The sequence below is a fragment of the Arachis hypogaea genome, chromosome 10 (genome assembly GCF_003086295.3).
Source record: "Arachis hypogaea cultivar Tifrunner chromosome 10, arahy.Tifrunner.gnm2.J5K5, whole genome shotgun sequence".
NCBI classification, from domain to species: Eukaryota; Viridiplantae; Streptophyta; class Magnoliopsida; order Fabales; family Fabaceae; genus Arachis; species Arachis hypogaea.
This window is the reverse complement of record NC_092045.1, coordinates 115,805,466-115,828,698: the sequence shown is the minus strand read 5'-3', so window position 1 is coordinate 115,828,698 and position 23,233 is coordinate 115,805,466. Positions and strand designations below refer to the sequence as shown.

Genomic DNA, 23,233 nt, shown 5'->3' with positions numbered 1-23,233 from the left:
TGCTTTCCTTTATTTTTTTTTAACTGCTACTTCATTCTATTGGTTTTTTTTATGTGGCTTTGTTTTTTAGTATTCTCTTCCCACGCCTCACGGTGGAGTTAAATATCAATTTGATTCCTGAAATTTGGCTTGATATTTAAAATGATTCACATAATTTCGTTGGCCCCAATTAAAAAATTTAAATTTATAATTGTGATTCTGTCTTGTCCCTGCAATCATTTCCGTCACTAGAATGCTGATCTGGCGCAATTACATGACGATGGACATTATTTAAACGATAGCGTATTGATTTTGTATCAAAACCCTATAAAAATCACATCGTTTTAGTTTTTGTGGGTTAAAACTCTTTTTCTTCGCTCCTTATTTATAAACATACTTAAAATGAGAGAAAAAATATATACCTAAAATTTATAAGTAGCCAACATATTTTTAATGTTCACAGACAAGTAGATATTACTTTATCTTTACACGTAAGTAATTTTTAGAACAAACACAAAAGTTAAATTTTAGATAGAATATTTTGTTTCCAAAAAATGTTTTATTACTTTAAATATTTTTAAACAGTACTCCCGTGAAACAAATTGTTCCTCTATTATTTTGAAAGGGAAAAGCTTTGTTTTATACTGGTATTTTTTTATTAATTATCTTATAATTATTTTTTTTTTGTCAAATAGATTGAACAATCTTTATTTTTAAATATCACAATACATTTATACTACATATTCATTCACATAATACTAAGAAGTGTTTTTTTCAATACTTAATGTATTTACTAAGGTTCAAATCCAAGTGCAGTATATTAAGAAGTATATAAATAGCCATTTCAGCGTATTAATTTTTTTAAAATTTTATTTATTCAATAATTATATTAAAAATTTGATTGAAAAGATAAGTAGAATTTATATATGAATTGTTATTATTGTTATTGGTTGCGTTTGTATTCTTGTTGGTCCATTAAGAGGAATCTTTTTTTATCTTGGAACACTATTTGTATTTATAGAACTAAAGGGATATATACCTAAAATTTAAAAGAAGCCCACATTTTTTATAGCTTTAATAATGAAGGCACCGTTAATATTTTGGCCCACAATTTAAAACCAAACCTAAAAATAGATAAAGCCTAAATCTACAAAAATCTATATATTAATAAAAATAATTATATATAAGTCTCAACTCTTTACTTAAAATATTAATAATAGAGATAAATTTAAAATATATTAAAAAGAAGAAGTATAGAGAGCTAATGAAGTATATGTACAATATATACAATGGAGGGTTAAGGATGTTCGATTCAGTAGGATATCAGATGTTTATTATCCTTGGTATCGGATGGTTATTCTGGATAGTATGAGTGTATTGTGTTTGAAAAATTAGTAATATTTTACTTTGGATGTTTATTTTTTAACTCATATTAGGCCAAATAAATTATACACATTATACAAATACTCTATTGGCTTTTTAGCAGGATTCTATTGAAAAATATTGGAAACAAAAATAAAAACATATTAAACGTGAGGTATTTACCAACATGAGAAACCTTCTCGATATAAATACATGTTTGTCTTCTTTTTCTTCAAAATAATTTGGATTGAAATAAAAACATAAAAAAATGAGTGAGTTTGAGAAAGATGCTCCAATGGCGGTGAGTCCAATATCGAGTTACCTCAACACCTCTGCCTATAACGTATCTATAATGGTGGTTTTTGAGTCTGAGATTCCAATTGATGAATCAAAGGTCATGCAAGTGCTTGGAGACGTGTTTGTTCCCCTCAACAAACGTTTCTCTTCTATCATGGTAAATTCTATTATTATTATTATTATTATTATTACGGTGAAAACTCATGTGCAGTCGATTTCAGGTGAAGTTGATAGCTGTGAGCCGTTAGATGAAAATTTAGTCAAATTAGTCAAATCATCTAACCGCTTTCAGTTATCAATTTCACGTGAATAAAAAATAGCTAAAAAAATGTGGGCTTCTTTTAAATTTTAGGTATATATCCCTAAAGAGTTATTTTAAAAAAATAACTCTTTAGCTAGAAACTCAAGTCGACTGCACTTGAGTTTCTAACTATTATTATTTGGAAAACGAATAATTTTCTAAGGACAAATTTGACTATTTATCCTATTTTGAACGGAGTAATAAATTTATCAGATTGAAGACAAAAAAGGAAAGAAGCAATGGAAACAAGTTGATGTGAATCTAAAAGAACATATCAAGATTCCAATATTTGCAAAGAAGGGTGTGAAATTCTATGATAAAGAATTTGATGAATACATGTCAAAAATAGGAGGTGAAAAGTTAGCACAAGATAAACCACTTTGGGAAGTGCATCTAATTAAGTATCCAACAAGAAAAAACAATGCTGCGGGTACATCGGTAGTTAAGTTACACCATTCCTTAGGAGATGGTTACACCCTAATGGGGTCATTGCTTTCATGTGTGAAAAGAGTTGATGATCCTTCAATTCCCATAACCTTTCCTTCAAGCCATGCAACAACATCATCTATTAAGACATTACCTCAATCCATCTTTTCAATGTTCAAAAGTGCATCTCATTTTGGATGGAACATATTAAGAGGTTCAAATTTCATTGTTGATGAACAATCACCAATAAGGACAGAGAATAAGGAATTCAAACATGGTTTTGGTATCTCAAATGTGACTCTCTCTTTGGATAGCTTTAAAGTGGTCAAAAATAAGCTCAAAGTGGTAAGTGTTTTTCTTTCTTTTTTCTTTTGTTTTTTTTTTTTTTTTTTGAAGAGAAATTGTGGTTTGCAAACACTTATATATTCTATTTTCTAATAACTATAATATTTTTTTAATAAAAAAATACTTGCTTCCCAAATTACACTCATAACATAGGTAGTTGTTCAAAACTGTCGCAAAAGAGTTTTCATGGCAATATAAAATAGCTGTAAATTAGTTTAGTGGCAATTTGTAATCCAAAATGCTGTTGTTTGTCAAAATTGTTGTAGACTTGTTAGTGCAATATTTTTTACTAGAAAAATTGAGACAAAGTTGTTAACATTCATTTGAAAAATTATTATTTTAAATAAATTAAATACTTAATTACTATGTATTATTATTATTATTGTTATTGTTATTATGTTGAACACATACTTGTGAAAAAATAATTTATTTATATTACGGTAATTTATTTAACAAAGTATATTATTTTTTCCTTAAGAAAAGCTTATATTGTTAATGATCCAGACCACAAATGATACCCTAGTGGGGATGATATTCCTGGGAATAAGGTTATACATGGAAGCAAAGAGTTATGAATCAAGAAAAACACAAACAACAGCAATAGTGATGCTTAATGCAAGAAAAATTAGAGCTTACAAATCAGTGGAGGAGATGCTTCAAACTAATTCAGACACTTCATGGGGGAATCGATTTCATTCCCTTTACCTTCCAATACCAAAATTAAGCGATGCCAATACATCCAACCCACTTGACTTTGTTTTGGAAGCCCACAAAATCATTATTGGGCTCAGAAATTCTTTGGTATTTCCTTTCAGTGGTTTGATTTTGGGGATGCTGGACAAAATTAAAGGCACAGAGGTTTGTTGTAGCTCAACATTTCTTGACCCAAAATTCTAAAATTTGAATTTTACTTTAGAGAATAAAGTGTGATCTTCTATTTTTGAATAGTATCTCTTTCATATTTATTCTTGGTCCCACCTATATAATAAATAATGAGAGATCACATTTTACTCTCTAAAGTGAAATTCAAACTTTAGGGGATCCAAATCCAACCAACTTTTGATCGAATAGTCAACTCACTTATCTGTTTAATTAAGTGTTGGAGTTCGAATCGCACCTTATAAATACTGCAAGAGTAAAGTATCGTTTTTGTCTCCAACGTTTGGGATAAGTCCTAAAGTTGTCCCGAACATTTCAATCATCCTATTTAAGTCCTTAACGTTTTAAAATTGACTCAATGTTGTCCTGTTGGTAGAGATCCGTTAATAGAATTGACGGCGGGACAAAATTAAGACGATTTTAAAACTTTAGGAATTTAAATAGGACGAAAACGTTAGGAAAAAACAATACATAAAAATAAATTTTAATTTAATTTTATCTTTCAATAATATTAATTTTTTATTGTACATAATACTCAATTATTTTTTAATTACATTTAAATAAATTACACTTAATCACATTACTTTCATTTTAAATAAATTTATTTTTTTATAATTTTAAAGAATTTTGATACATTAGAGAGAAAAGATATAATTTATATTTTATTGTATATATTTTTTTTCTTTTCTACAAGTTTATATACTAGTAATTCTACAAACATTTCATGATAACTAAAAATCTTTAAGAGTAAAATTATAAAAAAATAATTTATTTAAAATGAAAGTAATATAATTAAGTGTAATTTACTTAAATGTGATTAAAAAATAATTGAATACTATGTATAATAAAAAATTGATATTATTAAAGGATAAAATTAAAATTTAATTCTATGTATCATTTTTGTCCCCAATTTTTTCGTCTTATTTAAGTCCCTAATGTTTCAAAATCTTTTCAATTTTGTCCCGCCGTCAATTCTATTAACAACATTGAGTCAATTTTGAAACGTTAAGGACTTAAATAGAACGATTGAAACATTAGGGATAACTTTGAGATTTACTCCAAATCGTTGAAGACAAAAATAATATTTTACTCATACAACAATCTATTAACCAACAATAAATCCTTAAATGATTATCCTTAACTGGTCAAATTGTGTAATGTTATTGAATAATTTTCAGGCTGCAGCAAAACATGCGTACAAGACAGTGGCAAATTCAAGTGTTATAATCTCAAATGTGGTTGGACCTGTGGAACAAGTGGCTTTGGCTAATCATCCTATTAAACGATTTTATTTTACAGCAATTGGTCTACCTATTGTGCGTTCACTTCTAAGTTCAAATCTCTTCTTCACCTTAAACTATACATAAAATAAAGATAAAATGGACTACAATAAAACAAAGTTAAAACAATAAGGTATATTTTTTATTTAAAATTTGTCAAAAATTTTAAAACACTCTTAAATTTTATTTTATTTTAATTTTATTCTAAAATTTTTTTATTTATATGAAATATATTTTTGACAGTTAAATTATCAAGAAGTTAGGACTAATTTAATAATAATACTTGATAACTACTAACTAGGAGTAAATAATATTACTTTATATCTAGTTTGTTTGGACTAAAGGTTATTTTTGGAAAGTTGTTGGTTTATTGTTATATTGATTCTAAATTTTTTAAAAAATTAGCTGACATAAGTATGTTTAATATAAATAATATTTTTTTGTTGAAATTAAAATAAAATAAAATAAAATTTAAAAATATTTTAAACATTTTTTTAATTTAAAGAATAAAAAGTATATTTTCTAAAAAACTTTAATGAAAATCCACAACTCAAAATAAGAATTTAGGAGTATAAGGCTCAAATTAAATAGATAAAAATGATATGCAAATTTTTTAAAGAAATGAGTAGGACATTAAAATATTATATTATATAATTTTTTAGTACGTGTTATAAAATACTAACATGATAAATGATATTGTTTCGAAAAACACATGCAGAGCCTGAGTGTGACAATATTAAGTTACATGGGGAACATACACATTGCATTTGGAGTGGATAAAGGAGTCATAGATGAACACCAACTCCTTTCATGTTTTGAAACTGCTAAGGAGATGATTTTCAATGCAGCAAATAAAATATGATTTTGTTTTACACATATTTTGTTGGTTTACAAAATTGGAAATGCATTATGCTCTCTTATTGTATAAGTCTATTCTAATTTTACAATAAAATATTGAGCAAAACTTTAATTTATACAAGTGACAGCATTTAATTTATTGGGTGTGATATTTTTTTGAAGGGATCGATGGATAATTTATCCAGGTCTTAAAAATAGATCTAATCATTGTTTAGGGTCAGATTCGGGTAAAAGTAAATCCGATTTCATTCGACCTATGTACATCTTAAGAGAACTAAAACAAGTATATATGTTTTAAATTAATTACAATATTTTGTTATATTAATTATAAATTTATTATTTTGTTTCTAATCACATTTGTTAAATTAAGAAATAGATCAAAGAAGCATAAAATTAGAATTTATGAACAAATACAAGTTCAAGTATGGTTGTTAACTTCTCTGTAACAAGTATTTTTTTTCTTTTTTATAAATGAATATATCATAATTTTTTGGCATAACATTTATCAAGACCCGGACTTCACCTGGTTGAGATACGGTTTTAGTGTACCGCGAAAGTAGTGTGATTTCATCGGATCTAAGGTCGGGTAAGGATTTTAAAAATAGACTCGGTCATTATTTAGGGTCGAATTTGGGTCAAGACAAACTCGGTTTCACCCAATCCCATGTGCACTCTTACCGTACCCTACTTGACCTGCACAAAAACTCTACCCACACCTTATCTTATTTGCTGCGGATCGAGTTGGCAACTCTATTTAGGGATGTCAATGAGGTGGGGCAGGGGCGGAGAATGCCTCCCTGCTCCCGTCCCCGCCCCCAGAATTAATTCTCATTCCCGATCCGATCCCCGCTGTGGGAGGATAATTGTTCCCATCTCCATTCCCCGCGTTTTCCGTATTCTCCGCGGGGCCTCATTCCTCATCCCCTTATGTTTAATATTCATATATGAAAATTATAGTAAAAAATATAAAAAAAATAAAAAACAAACTAGAAAATACTATTTCAAACACACAAACATATCTTATCCAATATTATAAGTTCACAAATACAACATAGTAAATTATAGTTTATAAAATAAAATCTTAAAATACAATTTTCATTCTAATAAAAAAAAATAAGATATAGTCTTTAATATCAAGTGGAAACTGGAGAGAGTTGGGGTTGTGGGAGAGAACAACGTATAGTGTTGTGGAAATGTTGGAGTTTGAACAAAGTGGAGATAGAAGAGAGTTGAGACTGGGAATAGAGAGTAGATGGCGCAGAAAACAATACAGTGAGTAAGGAAGACTGAATAACAGGGTTATAGTTTTTTAATTGGTGAAATTACTAAAAAACCCTATGTTAGAAATAAAGTAAAGTTATTTAAGAAATTTCAAACATTCGGAGAATTATTGGAGATGGGACGGGAATCCCCTCTCAGGTCTCCGTGCCTGTCTCGGAGAAATTTTGCTCCCCATCCCTATTTCTACAGGAAAAATTCTCCATTATTGGAGCCCCATTCAGGGCGGTCTCCGCAGGGATCCCCCGCCTTCTGGAGATTTTTGACATCCCTACTCTATTCGACTAAATGGGGTCGGATTAGATACCCACGAGTAAAATGCATGTTTATGTCCCTAACAGTAGCTTTTCTTTTGTTTTTTTTTTTAATATTAACCCTATTATGCTATTGTGTTGATAACTTCACCTTTTTTTTAGCTTTTATGAGGATAAATTATCTGAAAAAAAAATAAAATGAAGAAGAGTCTCGATGAATTTGGTTTGGACATAGAAAATTTGATTAACATTGAGTTGGGAAGATGAAGGTAGTTTTGTCGAGAAAATAGAAAAAAGACGATTTTAAATAAAATTCAATGTTTGAGTCGATTGTAAATACAAAAATATTTTTGAAAAAAATTTTTATTTTCGGTCAAAATTATATAGGCCAAAATTGTACTTAGTCTTTATTTATAACATTGACTACTAATTTGGTACTCAAAAGATTCAACCGTTGACAAAAAAAATTGACAAAATAATTCTTGAAGTATGATTTGAAAATATGACAAGAAAAACTAATAAATATTATATTTTTTTATAAGTAATAAAAAAATTATATTTAACAAACAACTTATCTATTTGATCTATTTTGTGATAATATTTAAATAAATATTTAGAAAGTGTAAAAAAATTTGAAGTAAAATTTGAATTTTAGATTTTTTTTATTTTTCACAAAAAATATGGTTATTCACAATAATATTTTTTAAAAAAAAATCACTTGACAAAAAATTATTAAATTTTAAGGATAAAAATATCTTATTTTTTAATAATAATTGCAAAAATTTATATCAAAATTTGATCTCTAAATTTTTTTTTAGAATTTATATTTAATAACTAGTTTTTTTTATCGCATTTTTAAATCTTTTAAAAACTTATTTGTTATTAGTATTTTTTAGAATTTTTTTTATTAACGATATAAACTTTTAAATACTATTTTAATAATTTTTTTTATACTTTTTAGTGTATTTGTATCTCACTTGGCCATGTTAGTTATCTTGAGTCATAAAACATACTTAAAACGTGAGGAGAGACATATACCCAAAATGTATAAATAGCCAACATATTTTTAATGTTGATAGACATGGTTTGATCTTTACATATAAGTGATTTTTAGAGTAAACACTAAATTGAATTTCAGATAAATTATTTTATTCTAAAAAAATATATATTACTTTAAAATTTTTTAAACATTACTCCCATTGAACAAATTATTCTTCTATTATTTTGAAAGAAGAAAATTTTGTTTTATAATGATACTTTTTTACTTAATTGTCTTATAGTTAAATTTTTTTAAATTTTATTTATTCAACACTTATATTAAAAATTTGACTGAGAATATGGGTTGAATTAACCTGTTTAACAGGGAATAGAGACTTTAAAGTATTAAAATTAATATATGAATTATTGTTACTATTGTTATTGGTTTGTCTTGTGCTTCATCCTAGCTTTTGTATTCTTGTTGGTCCATTTAACAGGATTTTTTCCATCTTTAAACTCTTTGTATTTATAAAACTAAAGGGATATATACCTAAAATTTACAAGTAGCCAACATATATTTATATCTTTAATAATGAGAGTGATTTCTTAGTCTTGACATATAAATAATGTGCCAGCTATGTAACATAGAGATTTATGTATGTAGAAAATAACAAAGAAAATTTAACAAAGAGCATACAGCTTTATAATCCTTACTCAAAATTCATTCACCAATAAACTTAATAATTTGTCATAAAAGAATTATAGATTCAATTGATGATCAACCAATATGCCATCCCACTAAGAATGGAAAATAAAGAAAATTAGTATGTTTGGCTTATAAATTTTATGAACTAGATAAAGTGAAACAAGGTAATAAACCTTTTTCAATTTCCTATACCTTAAATTATACTATATGACTAATAGTCATCATAATATAAACTTTAATTATATATATATATATATATATATATATATATATATATATATATATATATATATATATATATATATATATGAATAATTTCAAAAACCCTAGAGATACTAAATTTTAAAACAATCAAAATTCTAAACTTTTACAAATTAAATAACTCAAACTAATTTGTTTCCACCGATTAAAGAGTTTAGAATTCATGCATATTTAAATAAGTTCCCCTAAATCTATCTAAAACAGATTTAGATAACGATGTTGATATTGACGACGAGTAGTTTTTCATAAGAGTGAAGAAAAATATTCAATAACTATTGCCAGATTAAATTTATAAAATGGTATCTCAAATTTAATTCATATACTAATTTTATTTTTTAAAATTTAATCGTATTATTTTAATTGTATTATTTATTTTAGTTGAGCGTGGCTCTAAAAGTATGACATAGTCAAGTGATTAAATAAAATAAAAAAAATTATGTACCATTTTTTTATTTGAAATTGATAGTTAAAAATTGTTAAATAATAATTTAGTTAAATTTATTAAATTATTTAATAATTTTTAACTATCAACTTTACATAAACACAAATGTATGTAAGTCTTTATCTAAAAAAGATAAAATTAAAATATAAAAAAAATTTTAAGAGCTAACAGTTTTGGTGAGCAATTGGCTAGTATAAACATTAAATTGTTTTCAACAAATAAATTTTATGAATTTGTGTGTATAAACTCTGGTAAATGAGTATAAATTATGTTAATTTATGTGTGTAAATTCTGATAAATATATATACAAATTATGTGTTTCATATGTCTTCGATAACTATAGATATAAACTATTGCTGGCTAATTATCGATTTAAAATAATAATATTTTCTATTTATGTAATCTTACTACTAAAATACATTATTAAAAAATATCAAAGATTTATAATTCAAATGACATAATTTTCCCATCTTCGTTTAGAATTTGGATTCCAGTGTTATTTCTAATTTTAAAAAAAATATATTAAAAAATATTAGAAATAAAATAAAGATAGACACATTAAACGTGATGTATTTACCTACCACATGAGAAACTAACAAACTAAACTTCTCGATATAAATACATGTGTGTGTCTTCCTTATCTTCAAAACAGTTTATATTAAAAAAATACAAAAAATGAGTGAGTTTGAGAAAGATGCTCCAATGGCGGTGAGTCCAATGTCGAGTTACCTCAACACCTCTGCCTTGAACGTATTTATAATGGTGGTTTTTGAGTTGGAGATTCCAATTGATGAATCAAAGATCATGCAAGTGCTTGGAGACGTGTTTGTTCCCCTCAACAAACGTTTCTCTTCTATCATGGTAAAATCTCATGTCAACTTTAGTGTATATATATATATTATATACAAAATTACAGATAATTAATTTAGTGACTAATAATATTTTATGTGTGCACATAACATGATTATGTTTTTTCTAAATATATTATACTATTTTTATCTAAAATTTTTTCGTCAATAGATATAAGTTTAATTTTAATACACTCAGTATAAAGAATTTAAATTAGAGGGTTTGAAATTTAATTATTTTTGTTTATGTGGTAGTATATATATGATTGATTGTGCGTAAAAGTAAAGATTAAATTCAACAGTTATTTGTGAAAAATTAAATCGAGTTATAGTAGTAGTATTTTTAATGGAGTAATAAATTTGCCAGATTGAAGACAAAAAAGGAAAGAAGCAATGGAAACAAGTTGATGTGAATATAAAGGAACACATCAAGATTCCAATATTTGCAAAGAAGGGTATGAAATTCTATGATGAAGAATTTGATGAATACGTGTCAAAAATAGGAGGTGAAAAGTTAGCAGAAGATAAACCACTTTGGGAAGTGCATCTAATTAAGTATCCAACAAGAAAAAACAATGCTGCGGGTACATCGGTAGTTAAGTTACACCATTCCTTAGGAGATGGTTACACCCTAATGGGATCATTGCTTTCATGTGTGAAAAGAGTTGATGATCCTTCAATTCCCATAACATTTCCTTCAAGCCATGCAACAACATCATCTATTAAGACTTTACCTCAATCCATCTTTTCAATGTTTAAAAGTGCATCTGATTTTGGATGGAATATATTAAGAGGTTCAAATTTCATTGTTGATGATCAATCACCAATAAAGCCAGAGAATAAAGAATTCAAACATGGTTTTGGTATCTCAAATGTCACTCTCTCTTTGGATAGCTTTAAAGTGGTCAAAAGTAAGCTCAAAGTGGTAAGTGTTTTTTTTTCCCTGAAGAGAAATTGTGATTTGCAAATTAAACACTTATGTATCCTATTTTCTAATAACTATAGTATCTTTAAAAAAGAAAAAAGAAAAAAACTTGCTTCCCAAATTGCACTTGTAACATATGTGGTTGTTCAAAATTGTCACAAAAGAGTTTTTATAAGATTTAACTACTCTATTGATCCTTATAATTTCATGAAATTTTCACTTAGATTCTTATATTTTTTTTTAATTGAGTCCCTGCACTAATTTTTTTTTTCAATTAAGTCTTTCTTAGTAATAATTAGCTTAATTTTATAGGGATCCAACTAAAAAAAAGAATTGGTATAGGAACCTAAATAAAAGGAAAAAAAGTGTAGGGATCTAATTAAAAAAAAAATTTGGTGCAAGGACTCAATTAAAAGGAAAAAAAGTATAGGGACCTAATTGAAAATTTCGCAAAACTATAGGGACTAACAGAGTAATTAAACCTTTTTATAACAATATGAAATAGCTGTAAATTAGTTTAGTGGCGATTTGTAATTTAAAATGCTGTTGTTTGTCAAAATGATTGTAGTTTAATATTTTTTTATTAAAAACTGAGTCAAAATTTTATTATTTAACTTTATTTTTAAAACTATTATTTATTTCTTTTAATAAAATTTAAGATAATCTAAAGCGTTGAATAAATTAAATACTTAATTACTATGTATTATCATTAATATTATTATTATGTTGAACAATGAACACATACTTGTGAATAAATAATTTATTTATATTTCACTAATTTATTTAACCCAGTATATTATTTTTTTTCCCTTAAAAAAGGTTAAGGTTGTATAAATTTTCCAAAATGACAATAAATAAATATAACTCTTTATATTGGTAATGATCCAGACCACAAATGATACCCTAGTGGGCATGATCTTCCTGGGCATAAGGTTATACATGGAAGCAAAGAGTTATGAATCAAGAAAAGCAAAAACAACAGCATTAGTGTTGATTAATACAAGAAAAATTAGATCTTACAAATCAGTGGAGGAGATGCTTCAAACTAATTCAGAGTCTTCATGGGGGAATCGATTTCATTACCTGCACCTTCCAATACCTGATTTAAACGATGCCAATACATCCAACCCATTTGACTTTGTTCTGGAAGCCCATAAAATCATTAGTGGGCTCAGAATTTCTTTGGCGCTACCTTTGAGTAGTATGTTTTTGGGCTTGCTGGATAAAATCAAAGGCCCAGAGGTTTGTTGTCGCTCAACTTTAGCATTTCTTGTCGGAAAAAAAATTAGTTTTTTTATAACCAAGAACTACAAACAAAAGAAGAAAGTTAGGTGAGTCGACTTCACGTGAAATTTTTATCCGAAAGCCGTTAGATGATTTGACTGATTTGACTAAATTTTCATTGAACAGCTATCGGATATCAACTTTATGTGAAGTCGATTTCACATGAGTTTCCACCAAGAAGAAAAGGAAAGTTTTGCTTTTCTTTTCACTTAATCAATACATTAAAAATATAAGCATGAATACTAATCAAGGCAAACTTTCCTTAATTAATTCCTTAACCAAGTAATGTGTTAATTCACCAAAGGAAAAAAAGGGAATACATATCTATTTTGGTTTTTACAAAAGGTGAAAATTCATGTGCAGTCGACTTCACGTGAAGTTGATACCTGAGAGCCGTTAGATGATTTGACTAATTTGACTAAATTTTCATCTAACGACTCAGATATCAACTTAATTTGACTAAATTTTCATCTTACGGCTCTCAGATATCAATTTCACGTAAAGTCGACTTCACATCAGTTATCACCCTTTTACAAATGGTTGGAGACAAATCAATTCTTCAAAATTTAAATATTGTATATGCAAAATTTGTCCGAGATGATTAATATATCAACTTTTTCACTGTTAAAAGTCTACTATAGCAAGTAATAAACTCTAATGTTTTCTTTTCTTAGTTTCTTCACTATCTTTTTTTGAACAGGCTTACAATATGTTATCATAGTTTATAATAGAAGAATTGCACTCCATAATTGACATTAATTATTTTATTAAAGAAAATAGAATATAGAAGGATAAATGGCATGAAAATGATAAACAACATTTGTAGTTATTTAATGTTATTCAATTTATTTCAGGCTGCAGCAAAACATGTGTACAAGACAATAGAAAATTCAAGTGTTAGCATCTCAAATGTGGTTGGACCTGTGGAACAAGTGGCTTTTGCTAATCATCCCATCAAAGGATTTTATTTTATGTCAATTGGTGTACCTCAGGTGCTCTCTTGTTCATCTTAAAAATAAATTGAAAATAAAAATCCTGAAAATTTTTAATGAGAACCCACAACCCAAAATATAGATTTAGGAGTACAAGGTTCAAATTAAACAGATAAAAATAATATGCAGACAAGTGAGTAGGGCCATTAAAGTATAATATTATATAATTTTTTAGTACGTATTATAAATAAATGGTAAATGACATTGTTTCAAAAAAACTTATGCAGAGCGTGTTGGTAACAATATTAAGTTACATGGGGAACTTACACATTGCATTTGGAGTGGAGAAAGGAGTCATAGATGAACAACAACTGCTTTCATGTTTTGAAACTGCTAAGGAGATGATTTTCAATGCAGCAAATAAAACATGATTTTGTTTTACATTATGCTCTCTTTGTTTGAACCTAATTCACCCGAGAGACTGAAATAAAAATCACATTCAAAGGCTTAGGTTTGCACAAATGGTTTTCATAAATCATTGTCAATGGCTGGCATTTTGTTCTGACAAAATTACCATCTTCTTGCTTGTACCTTCCTATTGATATAAATGTCTAAATCATCCTATAATTCTTTATGGCGGGAAGGACTTATTATACATTGAAGAGAATCAGACTAACCAACTCTAATTATGATGATCCATCCTATGGCTAATGTAATCCTGACAATATATATATATATATATATATATATATATATATATATATAAGAACAATCATAATGAGTGGTTAATCTGAAGTAAGAAAACTTTATCAAAATCCTAGAAAAAACAAGAGATCAAAGCATAACGGAGAATCAAAGAACACAGCACAGATATTTGGGACAAAACTTAAATAGTATTAATAAAAACAATTTAAAAAAAATGTCTCAACCTTTTTCAGCACGGCTTTTCCTCAAACAAAAACAGAGACTGCAAAATTATAAGAGTTAACCATGGCAGGAAACTAACAAGTCTAGAGAAACAGAAAATGAAATGCTTGAAAAAGATCTAAGTAGGGAGAACAGATATATCCATATAACTTAATCTTCATCTTCCTCATCACCATCTCCACCAGAAGCCTTCTTAGCAGCAGCCCTCTGGTTCCTTCGCTTCACTCTTCCAGGACGGCCACCGCCAAGCGGACTTGTGAGCGAGAAGTCAATGTGCTTCTGGGAATCAACCCTGACCATGAATGAAGGGATGTTCACCACCTGCCTTCCAACCCTGCCAACCAGAAAAAAACACAACATTATAAAACCCATTCATCAAAAGTGCAAACAAGTTCCTCTTCAAATACCCAATCACATCAAGTTCCCTGTCATCTAAATATATATTTCACAGATCTTTAATAATCATATTATTAAATAATACTTTCAAAATGTTTTTAAGCTAATAAGGCATCCTGGTGAGATTTTCGAGTGAATTTTTTTAACAACTAAACCATTCTATAATTATGATGATCCTAATTATATATCTAAGATCAATTCTACTGAGAGGTTAATCTGACCCAAAACAATTTTATCAAGCTAGAATCCTATGAAGAGATCAGACTATAATTTTGAGCTATTTGAATGTTTGGAGAATCAGATTCTTAATTTGACAATAAGCACAAACAAACAAACAGCGAGTGATAGAAAATTAGGAATTTAAAACCCTAAATTTTGGAAAGAAAAAAAAAGTGAAAAGAAGAAAGGAAGACCTAATGTGGCGCTGGCGGATGAGGACCCTGGCGTGGTGGATGGACTTGGCCATGCCGGACTTGAAGACGAGAGTCTGGAGGCGGCGCTCGAGGAAGTTCTCGACGGTGAGAGCGAGGACGTAATCGAGCTTGTTCTGAGTCTCGTCGAGGAGGCCGTAACGGAACATCCTTCGGAGGAGAGCCTCACCTTCGAAGATCCGGCGAGGGTTCTTCTCGTCGAGAGTAAGGAGAGTTCTAGCGTTGTTGCGGATCCTGCTGAGTGCGTACTGCACCCTCCACAACTCCCTCTTGCATCGGAGTCCGTACTCTCCCACCAGCTTCAGCTCCGCGTCCAGCCTCTCCTTCTCGTACGGACGACGAGGCTTCTTGAACGTCTTCCCATCTGAGTTTCATACATTCATTGTTAGAGAACAAAAACAAAACCTAAATCGATTAAAAAGGGATCACAGAACGAGAAAGGAGGGAGACTCACAGTTGCGGTAAAACGAAACGTGCACCATGGTTGCTGCAGGAGCTCTGGCTCTGGTTGCAGCCTAGGGTTTGAAGTTGGAGACGAAAGATTTCCTCAGTTTTCCCTTTTAACATGTTCTAAACCCTAATAGAGGATGGGCCGGTCTGGGCCGATATGGGCCGGAATGGACTGGAGTATGACTTTCGTGAGGTAGCCCAGCTATACAAACATGAATATCCATTACACCAAAAAACCCAAGAAGAATAAACTAACTTGCTTGGTCGAGTGATCAACAAAAAAAAAATACAAGAATATTAACTATTAGGTTGGTCCCAAAAAAAACCTGTTAGGATTATTTTTCTCCCAAAAATAAATTATTGGAGCACATAAATATAAAATATATATTATAAATATAAATATATTTATACATACATATAATGGTTGACTTTCTACTTTTTTTTTTTATTAAACGAAGAATTTTATTGATTTGTTGAAATAGACTACTTAAAATAGGACAACATTAAAAGGTTTTTTTTTTTATCAAATGAAAGATTTTATTGATTTGTTGAAATTGACGGTTTAAAATAGGACAACACTAGGAGAAGGTAATTCCACCAATTACATTGATTGATATGAGATAAAATTAATTTTAAGAAAGAAATAAATAAAAAAAAATAACATTAAGAAGAAAAGAGAATTAAAAACGAAGTCTGTGTTGGAGAAAAAATTCTCCATAAACTTTCTGGCTTCTTTGACAACTTTAACGCATAGGATCATTTTATGTTTGAACACTTGCAAGTTAAGCACCAACCAAATTTTCATGGTTGACTTTCTACTTAAACGTATCATTTTGTTTTTACATATATACACAAGTGAGTAGCTTCTCACATATACTTCTTATTATCTTTTCATTCTAGGAAATTATTAGATTAAAATATTATCGTTTTTTATTATTATTATGAATCAAAGTTTGTTATCAATTGATTAAGTGGTGACATTCAGATTTAAATCTTGACCTCGATGCAATTTTAAATTTATCTTCTTTTTATTAAAATTTGATATAAAAGTAAATTGTTTAGTGGATAAATATCTAAAATTAACCCATCTGAACAAAAGAATATATATATTATATCATATTTTTTTTATATATTTGTTTACATATTTATTTATTTTTGTTATATTTACAAGGAGAAATACTCAGCAACCTATTCCGAATCACATCATTTATCAGAAGTATACAACAGAAAAATCATTCATATGCCTAAAAATCTCTCTTCACAAATCTGTCATCATAAGCAGTTCCCCCCCCCCCCCCCCCCCCCTTCTCCACCTCTTACTTCTGTTTCATACGATCATACACGATATTCATTGATAATGTTATGGTATGTGTACATAAATATCACAATATTTACACTCATTACTTTGCCCTAACCAAATTTTCATCCCAAACCTATAAATTAGCCAACTCTGGCATATAGATTGCATATGGATTTTTTGTGTAAGACAGAAACACAGAAGCACCAAGACGAAAATAGATATCTTTTTTGTCCCTAATTTTAAAAAGAGAAAGATATCAGAACTTGTTGTCTATGGAACATAAATTGTGTTTCTGTTCTTGTCTAATAATCAAACTGGTTTCTATATATCATGTCTCTATATTCTATTTCAAAGACAATATGCAAACACATAATATTTGACCAACTAAAGGAAGCAGAACCCTCAATTGCCATGCATGGTATCACTTGATGACTCGATCCTTATGCTTCTTATCTCAAGGTTATCTAGCTTCTTTGGTCTCTTGTAATATTTAAGCAACAGAGAACAACAAACAACACTAACAGAGGATGCAGCCATAGCAGCCCCGGCGATCCATGGTGGCAACCGAAATCTTGTAGAAGGGAATAGAGCTCCAGCAGCTATTGGTATGCCAAGCAGATTATAGCCCAAAGCCCAAAAGTAATTCAAGCGAATACGCGAAAATGTTTTTCTAGAAAGATCAATGGCAGTTATGACATCCTCCAAGTTGCTCTTCATTAGGACAATGTCCGCTGCCTCAATGGCAATGTCTGTTCCAGCACCTATCGCCATTCCCACGTCAGCTGCCACAAGCGCAGGCGAATCGTTGATGCCATCCCCTACCATAGCCACTGTTTTGCCAGATGCCTGATCACGGAAGAAAAAAAAGCAATGCATACATCACAGCTCCAAATATAATACTAAACTCAGCAATATAGACCCAGAAGTTAGACTCAAGCTTAATGGATATGACATTGATGTAGAATTAAAAAAGAGGCTCAAATTTGAGTGATAAATACTAAGCAGAAGAAATATATGGGCTTCATAGTTACTTTCTTCTCAAAGATAGATAAATCACCAAAATAAGAAAGACCTTTTTGCTGACAAAATGACACTTGAAAGTATAAAACTAGTTTGTGACCTGCAACAGGTGATAATTCTTTTAACAAAATACTCCTCCAAAGAATAAAATTGACTCGTGACCCCTAAAAAAGTGTCCATTGTTTGACAAAATAACCTAATATATGATGAAATTAGAGAAATAGAGGCTGTGGAATCAGGATTTTCTTAATTAAAACTTAGTGATTTAGGATTAATTAGTCTCCACCTTTCACACAAATGTTGTGATATTTAGGTTAAAGGCATGAATGATCCCTTTCAAATTCTTGAAATTAAGTTGAAACATACTAGGTTGTGATCATTAGTCATAACAAGTACCTGAAATTCCTTCACTTTCTCTGCTTTTTGCTCTGGTTTGGCCTCAGCAATTACAGTCTCTATTCCAACCTCCCTTGCAATAGAATTAGCAGTGCCCCAATTGTCCCCTGTCACCATAACGCTCCTAATTTTCATGGACTTTAGAATAGAAATGACTTCTTCGGCACCTGGTTTCAGTGGATCGGATATTGCTAAAACCCCAATTACTTCCCTATTGATAGATACTAAAATCCCAGTTTGAGCCATTGCTTCAGCTTCAGCAAGTATATCTTCAGCATCACTAGGAACTGCAATACTGTGACTTGTCATTAAACTCTTGTTACCAACAATTATTTCTTGGTTTCGTACTGTGGCCTTCACTCCATGTCCTGTAATAGAAACAAAATCTTGTGCTTCCAGCCATGAAGGATTCTCTTCATCTTTAAATTTTTTCGCATATTCAACAACGGCCTTGGCCAGCGGATGCTCACTATTCACCTGAGATAGACAAATAACATTGTTGGCAATCATTACTATATGCATAAACATCTATTATATGAACTTTAGAACAACTTAAACAATAAATATCAAATTAGATTGGTACTTAAACAATAAATATCAAATTAGATTGGTATTATAGTTATAAAACAAGTTTTCTGAAATTGAATGTTGTTTGTCTCCTTACCTCAGCTGCTGCTACAAGTTCGTAGAAATCTCGGAGTACCATATTTGTGAATAGTTTTGTGTTAACTACCACAGGTTTCCCAACAGTGAGAGTACCTGTCTTGTCAAAAACAATGCAATTCACCTACAAAAGAACAAGACAATCTTAAGGATATTCAAGTATGGGTAGTGAGAAACATGAATCATATTGATATATATATATATTGGGTTACATACAACAGCATTCCTCATCAACCAGCACATGCTTAACAAATACCAATACTAAATATGAAGAACAAAAGAACGATATATTACTTAATGCTCCTAAAACATTCTTAATTCTGGTTTTATTTATTCATTAAGTAACATATGAAAAGAACACGTCATACAGTTTAATTTCCCATCCTATGCATATTTGCTTCTCACTATTTTATGACTGAACCAATCACAATTCAGTTTTCAAAGGCTAACAGCATCTAAAAAGCAAATCCATAATTCAAGGAGCTAGTCGATCACACATGACATACCTTATGAGCACTTTCTAATGCTTGTCCTCCTTTAATTAGCACACCCTGAGAAGCACCAACTCCAGTGCCAACCATAACTGCGGTTGGCGTTGCTAAGCCTAAAGCACAAGGGCAAGCTATGACCATGACAGAGATCCCAAACTGTAAAGCAAGCTGAAAGCTATCCATAGAAGATGGTATCCAAGACTTTGGGTAAGCATTGAATCTTCCAGCCAAAAACCAAGCAAACCATGTTGTAAATGAGATCAAGATGACCTGAAATAAGAAGATATCAGTTTAAAATTTAGCCTTTAATTTTATATAAGCATAAGTGTTACATCACTTGTTTTCTTCCCAAGTAAGAATTCTTGGATCATATACTTACCAGAGGCACAAAATACTTTGAAATGCGGTCTGCAAGTTTCTGCACAGGTGCCTTGGCCATTTGAGCTGACTCAACTAGTCGAACAATCTGCGAAAGTGCACTTTCTGATCCGACTCGTGTTGCCTTGATATGCAAGACTCCATTCTCATTCACAGTTCCTCCAATAACAGTATCCCCTTTCCTCTTTGCCACAGGCTGTGCCTCGCCCGTTATCATGCTCTCATTCACATGACTCTGGCCCCATATTACAAATCCATCCGAAGCTACCTTAGCACCAGGGATGATTTTGATCACATCGTTCTTCTGAACTAACCTGCTGTCGATTTCTTCCTCGCTAATGACATTTCCTTCATTGTCCAATGTCAGCAATATAGCTGTATCTGGTGTCAAGTTCATGAGCTTCGCAATCGCATTTGATGTCTTTCCCTTAGCCAAAATCTCAAGATACTTCCCAAGCAGAATGAATGAGATAAGCATAGCACTAGTCTCAAAGAAATCAGTACCCTTGAAATCCTTAGAGGTGGCTGCTCTAGCAACAGTGTAGACCGAATAGAAGTATGCCGCATTTGTTCCCAATGCAATCAAAACGTCCATGTTAGCAGAGCCACGACGCAATGATTTGTAGGAACCAGAGTAAAATCGCCGGCCTATAACAAATTGAACTGGCGTCGCGAGCACCAATCTTGCAACCTCCCCCACTGTAAGCATATTGACAACTTTGGCATCAAGCACATCCTTAATTCCAGGGATATACATAAGAACCATTGAGGTTAGAAAGATGGGAATAGTAAACAACAAACTCCACAAGAAAGATCTGTAATACTGATCAATTTCCTTTTTTCTATGAGTATCCCTTCGGCCTCCTTCTTGAGGAAATATCTCTGCCTTGAAATGGCCGGACCCGGTTTCCTCAATCACTTTAATGAAATTCCTTGGTCCTGTCATGTCTGGCTTATAAGAGATTGAAACTTTATTCACTTCTGGGTGTATGTCTACTGCTAGGACCCCGGGGAGTGCCTGAAGAGATTCCTCAAGCAGTGTAATCGAACGATCGGCCGATGCGCCTTTGACTTGGAGGTCTATCTTGCTCAAGTCTTCACCTGAACTGATGAGTACTGCTTCAAAGCCGGTGTCCTCTATGGCATCCATGATTTGTTCATAGGTAATAACATTTGGATTGAACTGAACTCCAGCTTCTTCAGTTGCTAAGGCCACTTGAGCTTTGATCACTCCTTGAAGGGCTTGCAGTGCAGATTCAACAGTCGAGGAGCAAGATGTGCAAGTCATTCCTTTAATCTGTATGCGGCATACTTGAACAGATTTGTCGTTCACATCATCTGGTAGTAACGCTGCTTCAAACCCGCAATCTTCAATTGCCTCTCGAATAGTCTCCTCCTAAGAAAACACACATATGTATAACAATAAGATGGAAATAAAATTCAACTACAAAAATCAATGAATTGTATGTTCTATGTCAAGCATCAGCAGAAAGTAAAATTGACAAATGCACGCAATAATGAATTATCTAAATTGAAAGAAAAATAGGCGAATTATCTAAATACTAATCTAACTAAACTTTTCCATATCAACATTTAAAGGAAACATAAAGATCAAAACCAAAATTTCTAATTTTTTTCAGCTAATTTAGGTTAACAATCTGAATGCAAATTAAGGAGAAATCCATCGTGAAGCTTCGGAAATTCTCTGAGAAATCCATCACATAAGGTTTTCAAATAAAAATTTGATGTCGGCTACAAACTTCAAAGGCGAAGAGAAAAACTTACATTAACGAAGGATGGGAAGAAGAAGACTTGAGCACGGTTGTTGAGGACATCGACGAGAGCCTCTCGGATGCCAGGGAGGCGCTTGACGGCCTTCTCGACGGAGCCGGCACAGGCGGCGCAAGTCATTCCGACGACCGAGAAGACCGCCGTGCTCTCCGGCTCGGAATCCGGCTTCTGGAGGCTGACTCCCTTGGGGTAGCTGGGCATGGACGGGTAGTGCGGGCGCGGTGACAGCTGTCCCCATCTGTCGTTCCGGAGGCACGATAATGCCAACAACTTTGCCATGTGAATAACTGAATCCGCCTTATGGCGCCAACAAACTCTAACCACTCCAACTACTTTAATTTTCTGTTACACCTTTTTTGTTGTTTGAAAATGGAGGAAAGGAGAGAAGCGCAAAACAGGGTCTTCTTCAATTTCTTGTGAATTAATAATGATCTGTTTGAATGTGATTGTGAGTTCTGACTTTAAATGATGCTGAGCGTTGGATTTTTAAATTTTAAATTTATAATAAACAAAAAGGAGGCAAAGTGCAAGTTAAAGTGTTGCCGTGTGGGCCGAAATTCTATTGCGTTATTACTTACGTGGGCTTTTAAGCAACGCAACCTGGCTTCGTTCAACTGACAAAACCCAAAAAAAAAAAAAAAAAAGTAAAACTAGGTAAAAAATTTAATATTGTTAGTTAATAGGTAAAATTTGAATTATTTTTCAAAAGTGATTTCTCATATTCACAGTTTTTATTATTGAGAAAGTATAGGAGTCAATGAAAATTTTGTATAATGTGTATAATGGAGGTTTATTCAGTATTAGAGATATAAACATTAGTGCTATTTTTTTCTGTCAAGTTAAATTTTTGGGATGAGTGGTTTCATGACATGGTATCAGAATTTTAGATCCAAAAAGTCAAGAGTTCGATCCTTGATGTATGAGTGATGTTCATTTTATTCATATTGGAACAAAGATTTAACACATTGTACACTTAAACAATTAATTTTCTAGCAATACTCTTTATTATTTTATTTGGATTAATTTATTGGTTCACGGTGGATTAAAAAATAAAAAACACCCCTAAACTCTAGTAACAAAATTTTTTTACCTTTCTAGTGGTACTCTTTATTATTTTATTTGGATTGATTTATTGGTTCACGGTGCATTAAAAAATAAAAAAACACCCCTAAACTTTAGTAACAAAAATTTTTTATCTCAAATTTCAAATTTTAACCATCTCCTACTCACTACCAAAATCTAGCAGCGCCTGACCCCCTAACAGCGCTGTAACCTCCCATCTAGCAACTCTAGTAGTGCCGTCACTCACCCAGCAGCTCCAACAGCGTCGTGACTCTCCCAATTAAAATAACCAT

General features: G+C 30.8%; 4 protein-coding genes across 4 annotated transcripts; 2 read left to right on the top strand and 2 right to left on the bottom strand.

Moving 5' to 3' along the window:
• Positions 1–1,215: 1,215 nt before the first annotated feature.
• On the top strand, positions 1,216–5,786 carry LOC112718054 (wax ester synthase/diacylglycerol acyltransferase 4-like). Its single transcript, XM_072205747.1, has 5 exons — positions 1,216–1,795; positions 2,153–2,710; positions 3,215–3,568; positions 4,768–4,905; positions 5,588–5,786. The coding sequence occupies exons 1-5, from the start codon at positions 1,610–1,612 to the stop codon at positions 5,729–5,731; spliced, it is 1,380 nt and encodes a 459-aa protein (XP_072061848.1). The 5' UTR covers positions 1,216–1,609; the 3' UTR covers positions 5,732–5,786.
• Positions 5,787–10,311: 4,525 nt separating this feature from the next.
• LOC112718053 (wax ester synthase/diacylglycerol acyltransferase 4-like) lies at positions 10,312–14,241 on the top strand. Its single transcript, XM_072205746.1, has 5 exons — positions 10,312–10,507; positions 10,862–11,419; positions 12,308–12,661; positions 13,558–13,695; positions 13,923–14,241. The coding sequence occupies exons 1-5, from the start codon at positions 10,322–10,324 to the stop codon at positions 14,064–14,066; spliced, it is 1,380 nt and encodes a 459-aa protein (XP_072061847.1). The 5' UTR covers positions 10,312–10,321; the 3' UTR covers positions 14,067–14,241.
• Positions 14,242–14,508: 267 nt separating this feature from the next.
• Positions 14,509–15,985, bottom strand: LOC112717030 (small ribosomal subunit protein uS4y). The gene is made up of 3 exons (XM_025769125.3): positions 15,844–15,985; positions 15,372–15,753; positions 14,509–14,896 (listed from the first exon to the last, which is right to left on the bottom strand). The coding sequence occupies exons 1-3, from the start codon at positions 15,869–15,871 to the stop codon at positions 14,713–14,715; spliced, it is 594 nt and encodes a 197-aa protein (XP_025624910.1). The 5' UTR covers positions 15,872–15,985; the 3' UTR covers positions 14,509–14,712.
• Positions 15,986–17,164: 1,179 nt separating this feature from the next.
• Positions 17,165–22,381, bottom strand: LOC112717029 (probable copper-transporting ATPase HMA5). Its single transcript, XM_025769124.3, has 6 exons — positions 21,873–22,381; positions 20,089–21,483; positions 19,725–19,979; positions 19,220–19,342; positions 18,556–19,032; positions 17,165–17,985 (listed from the first exon to the last, which is right to left on the bottom strand). The coding sequence occupies exons 1-6, from the start codon at positions 22,155–22,157 to the stop codon at positions 17,542–17,544; spliced, it is 2,979 nt and encodes a 992-aa protein (XP_025624909.1). The 5' UTR covers positions 22,158–22,381; the 3' UTR covers positions 17,165–17,541.
• Positions 22,382–23,233: the final 852 nt, after the last annotated feature.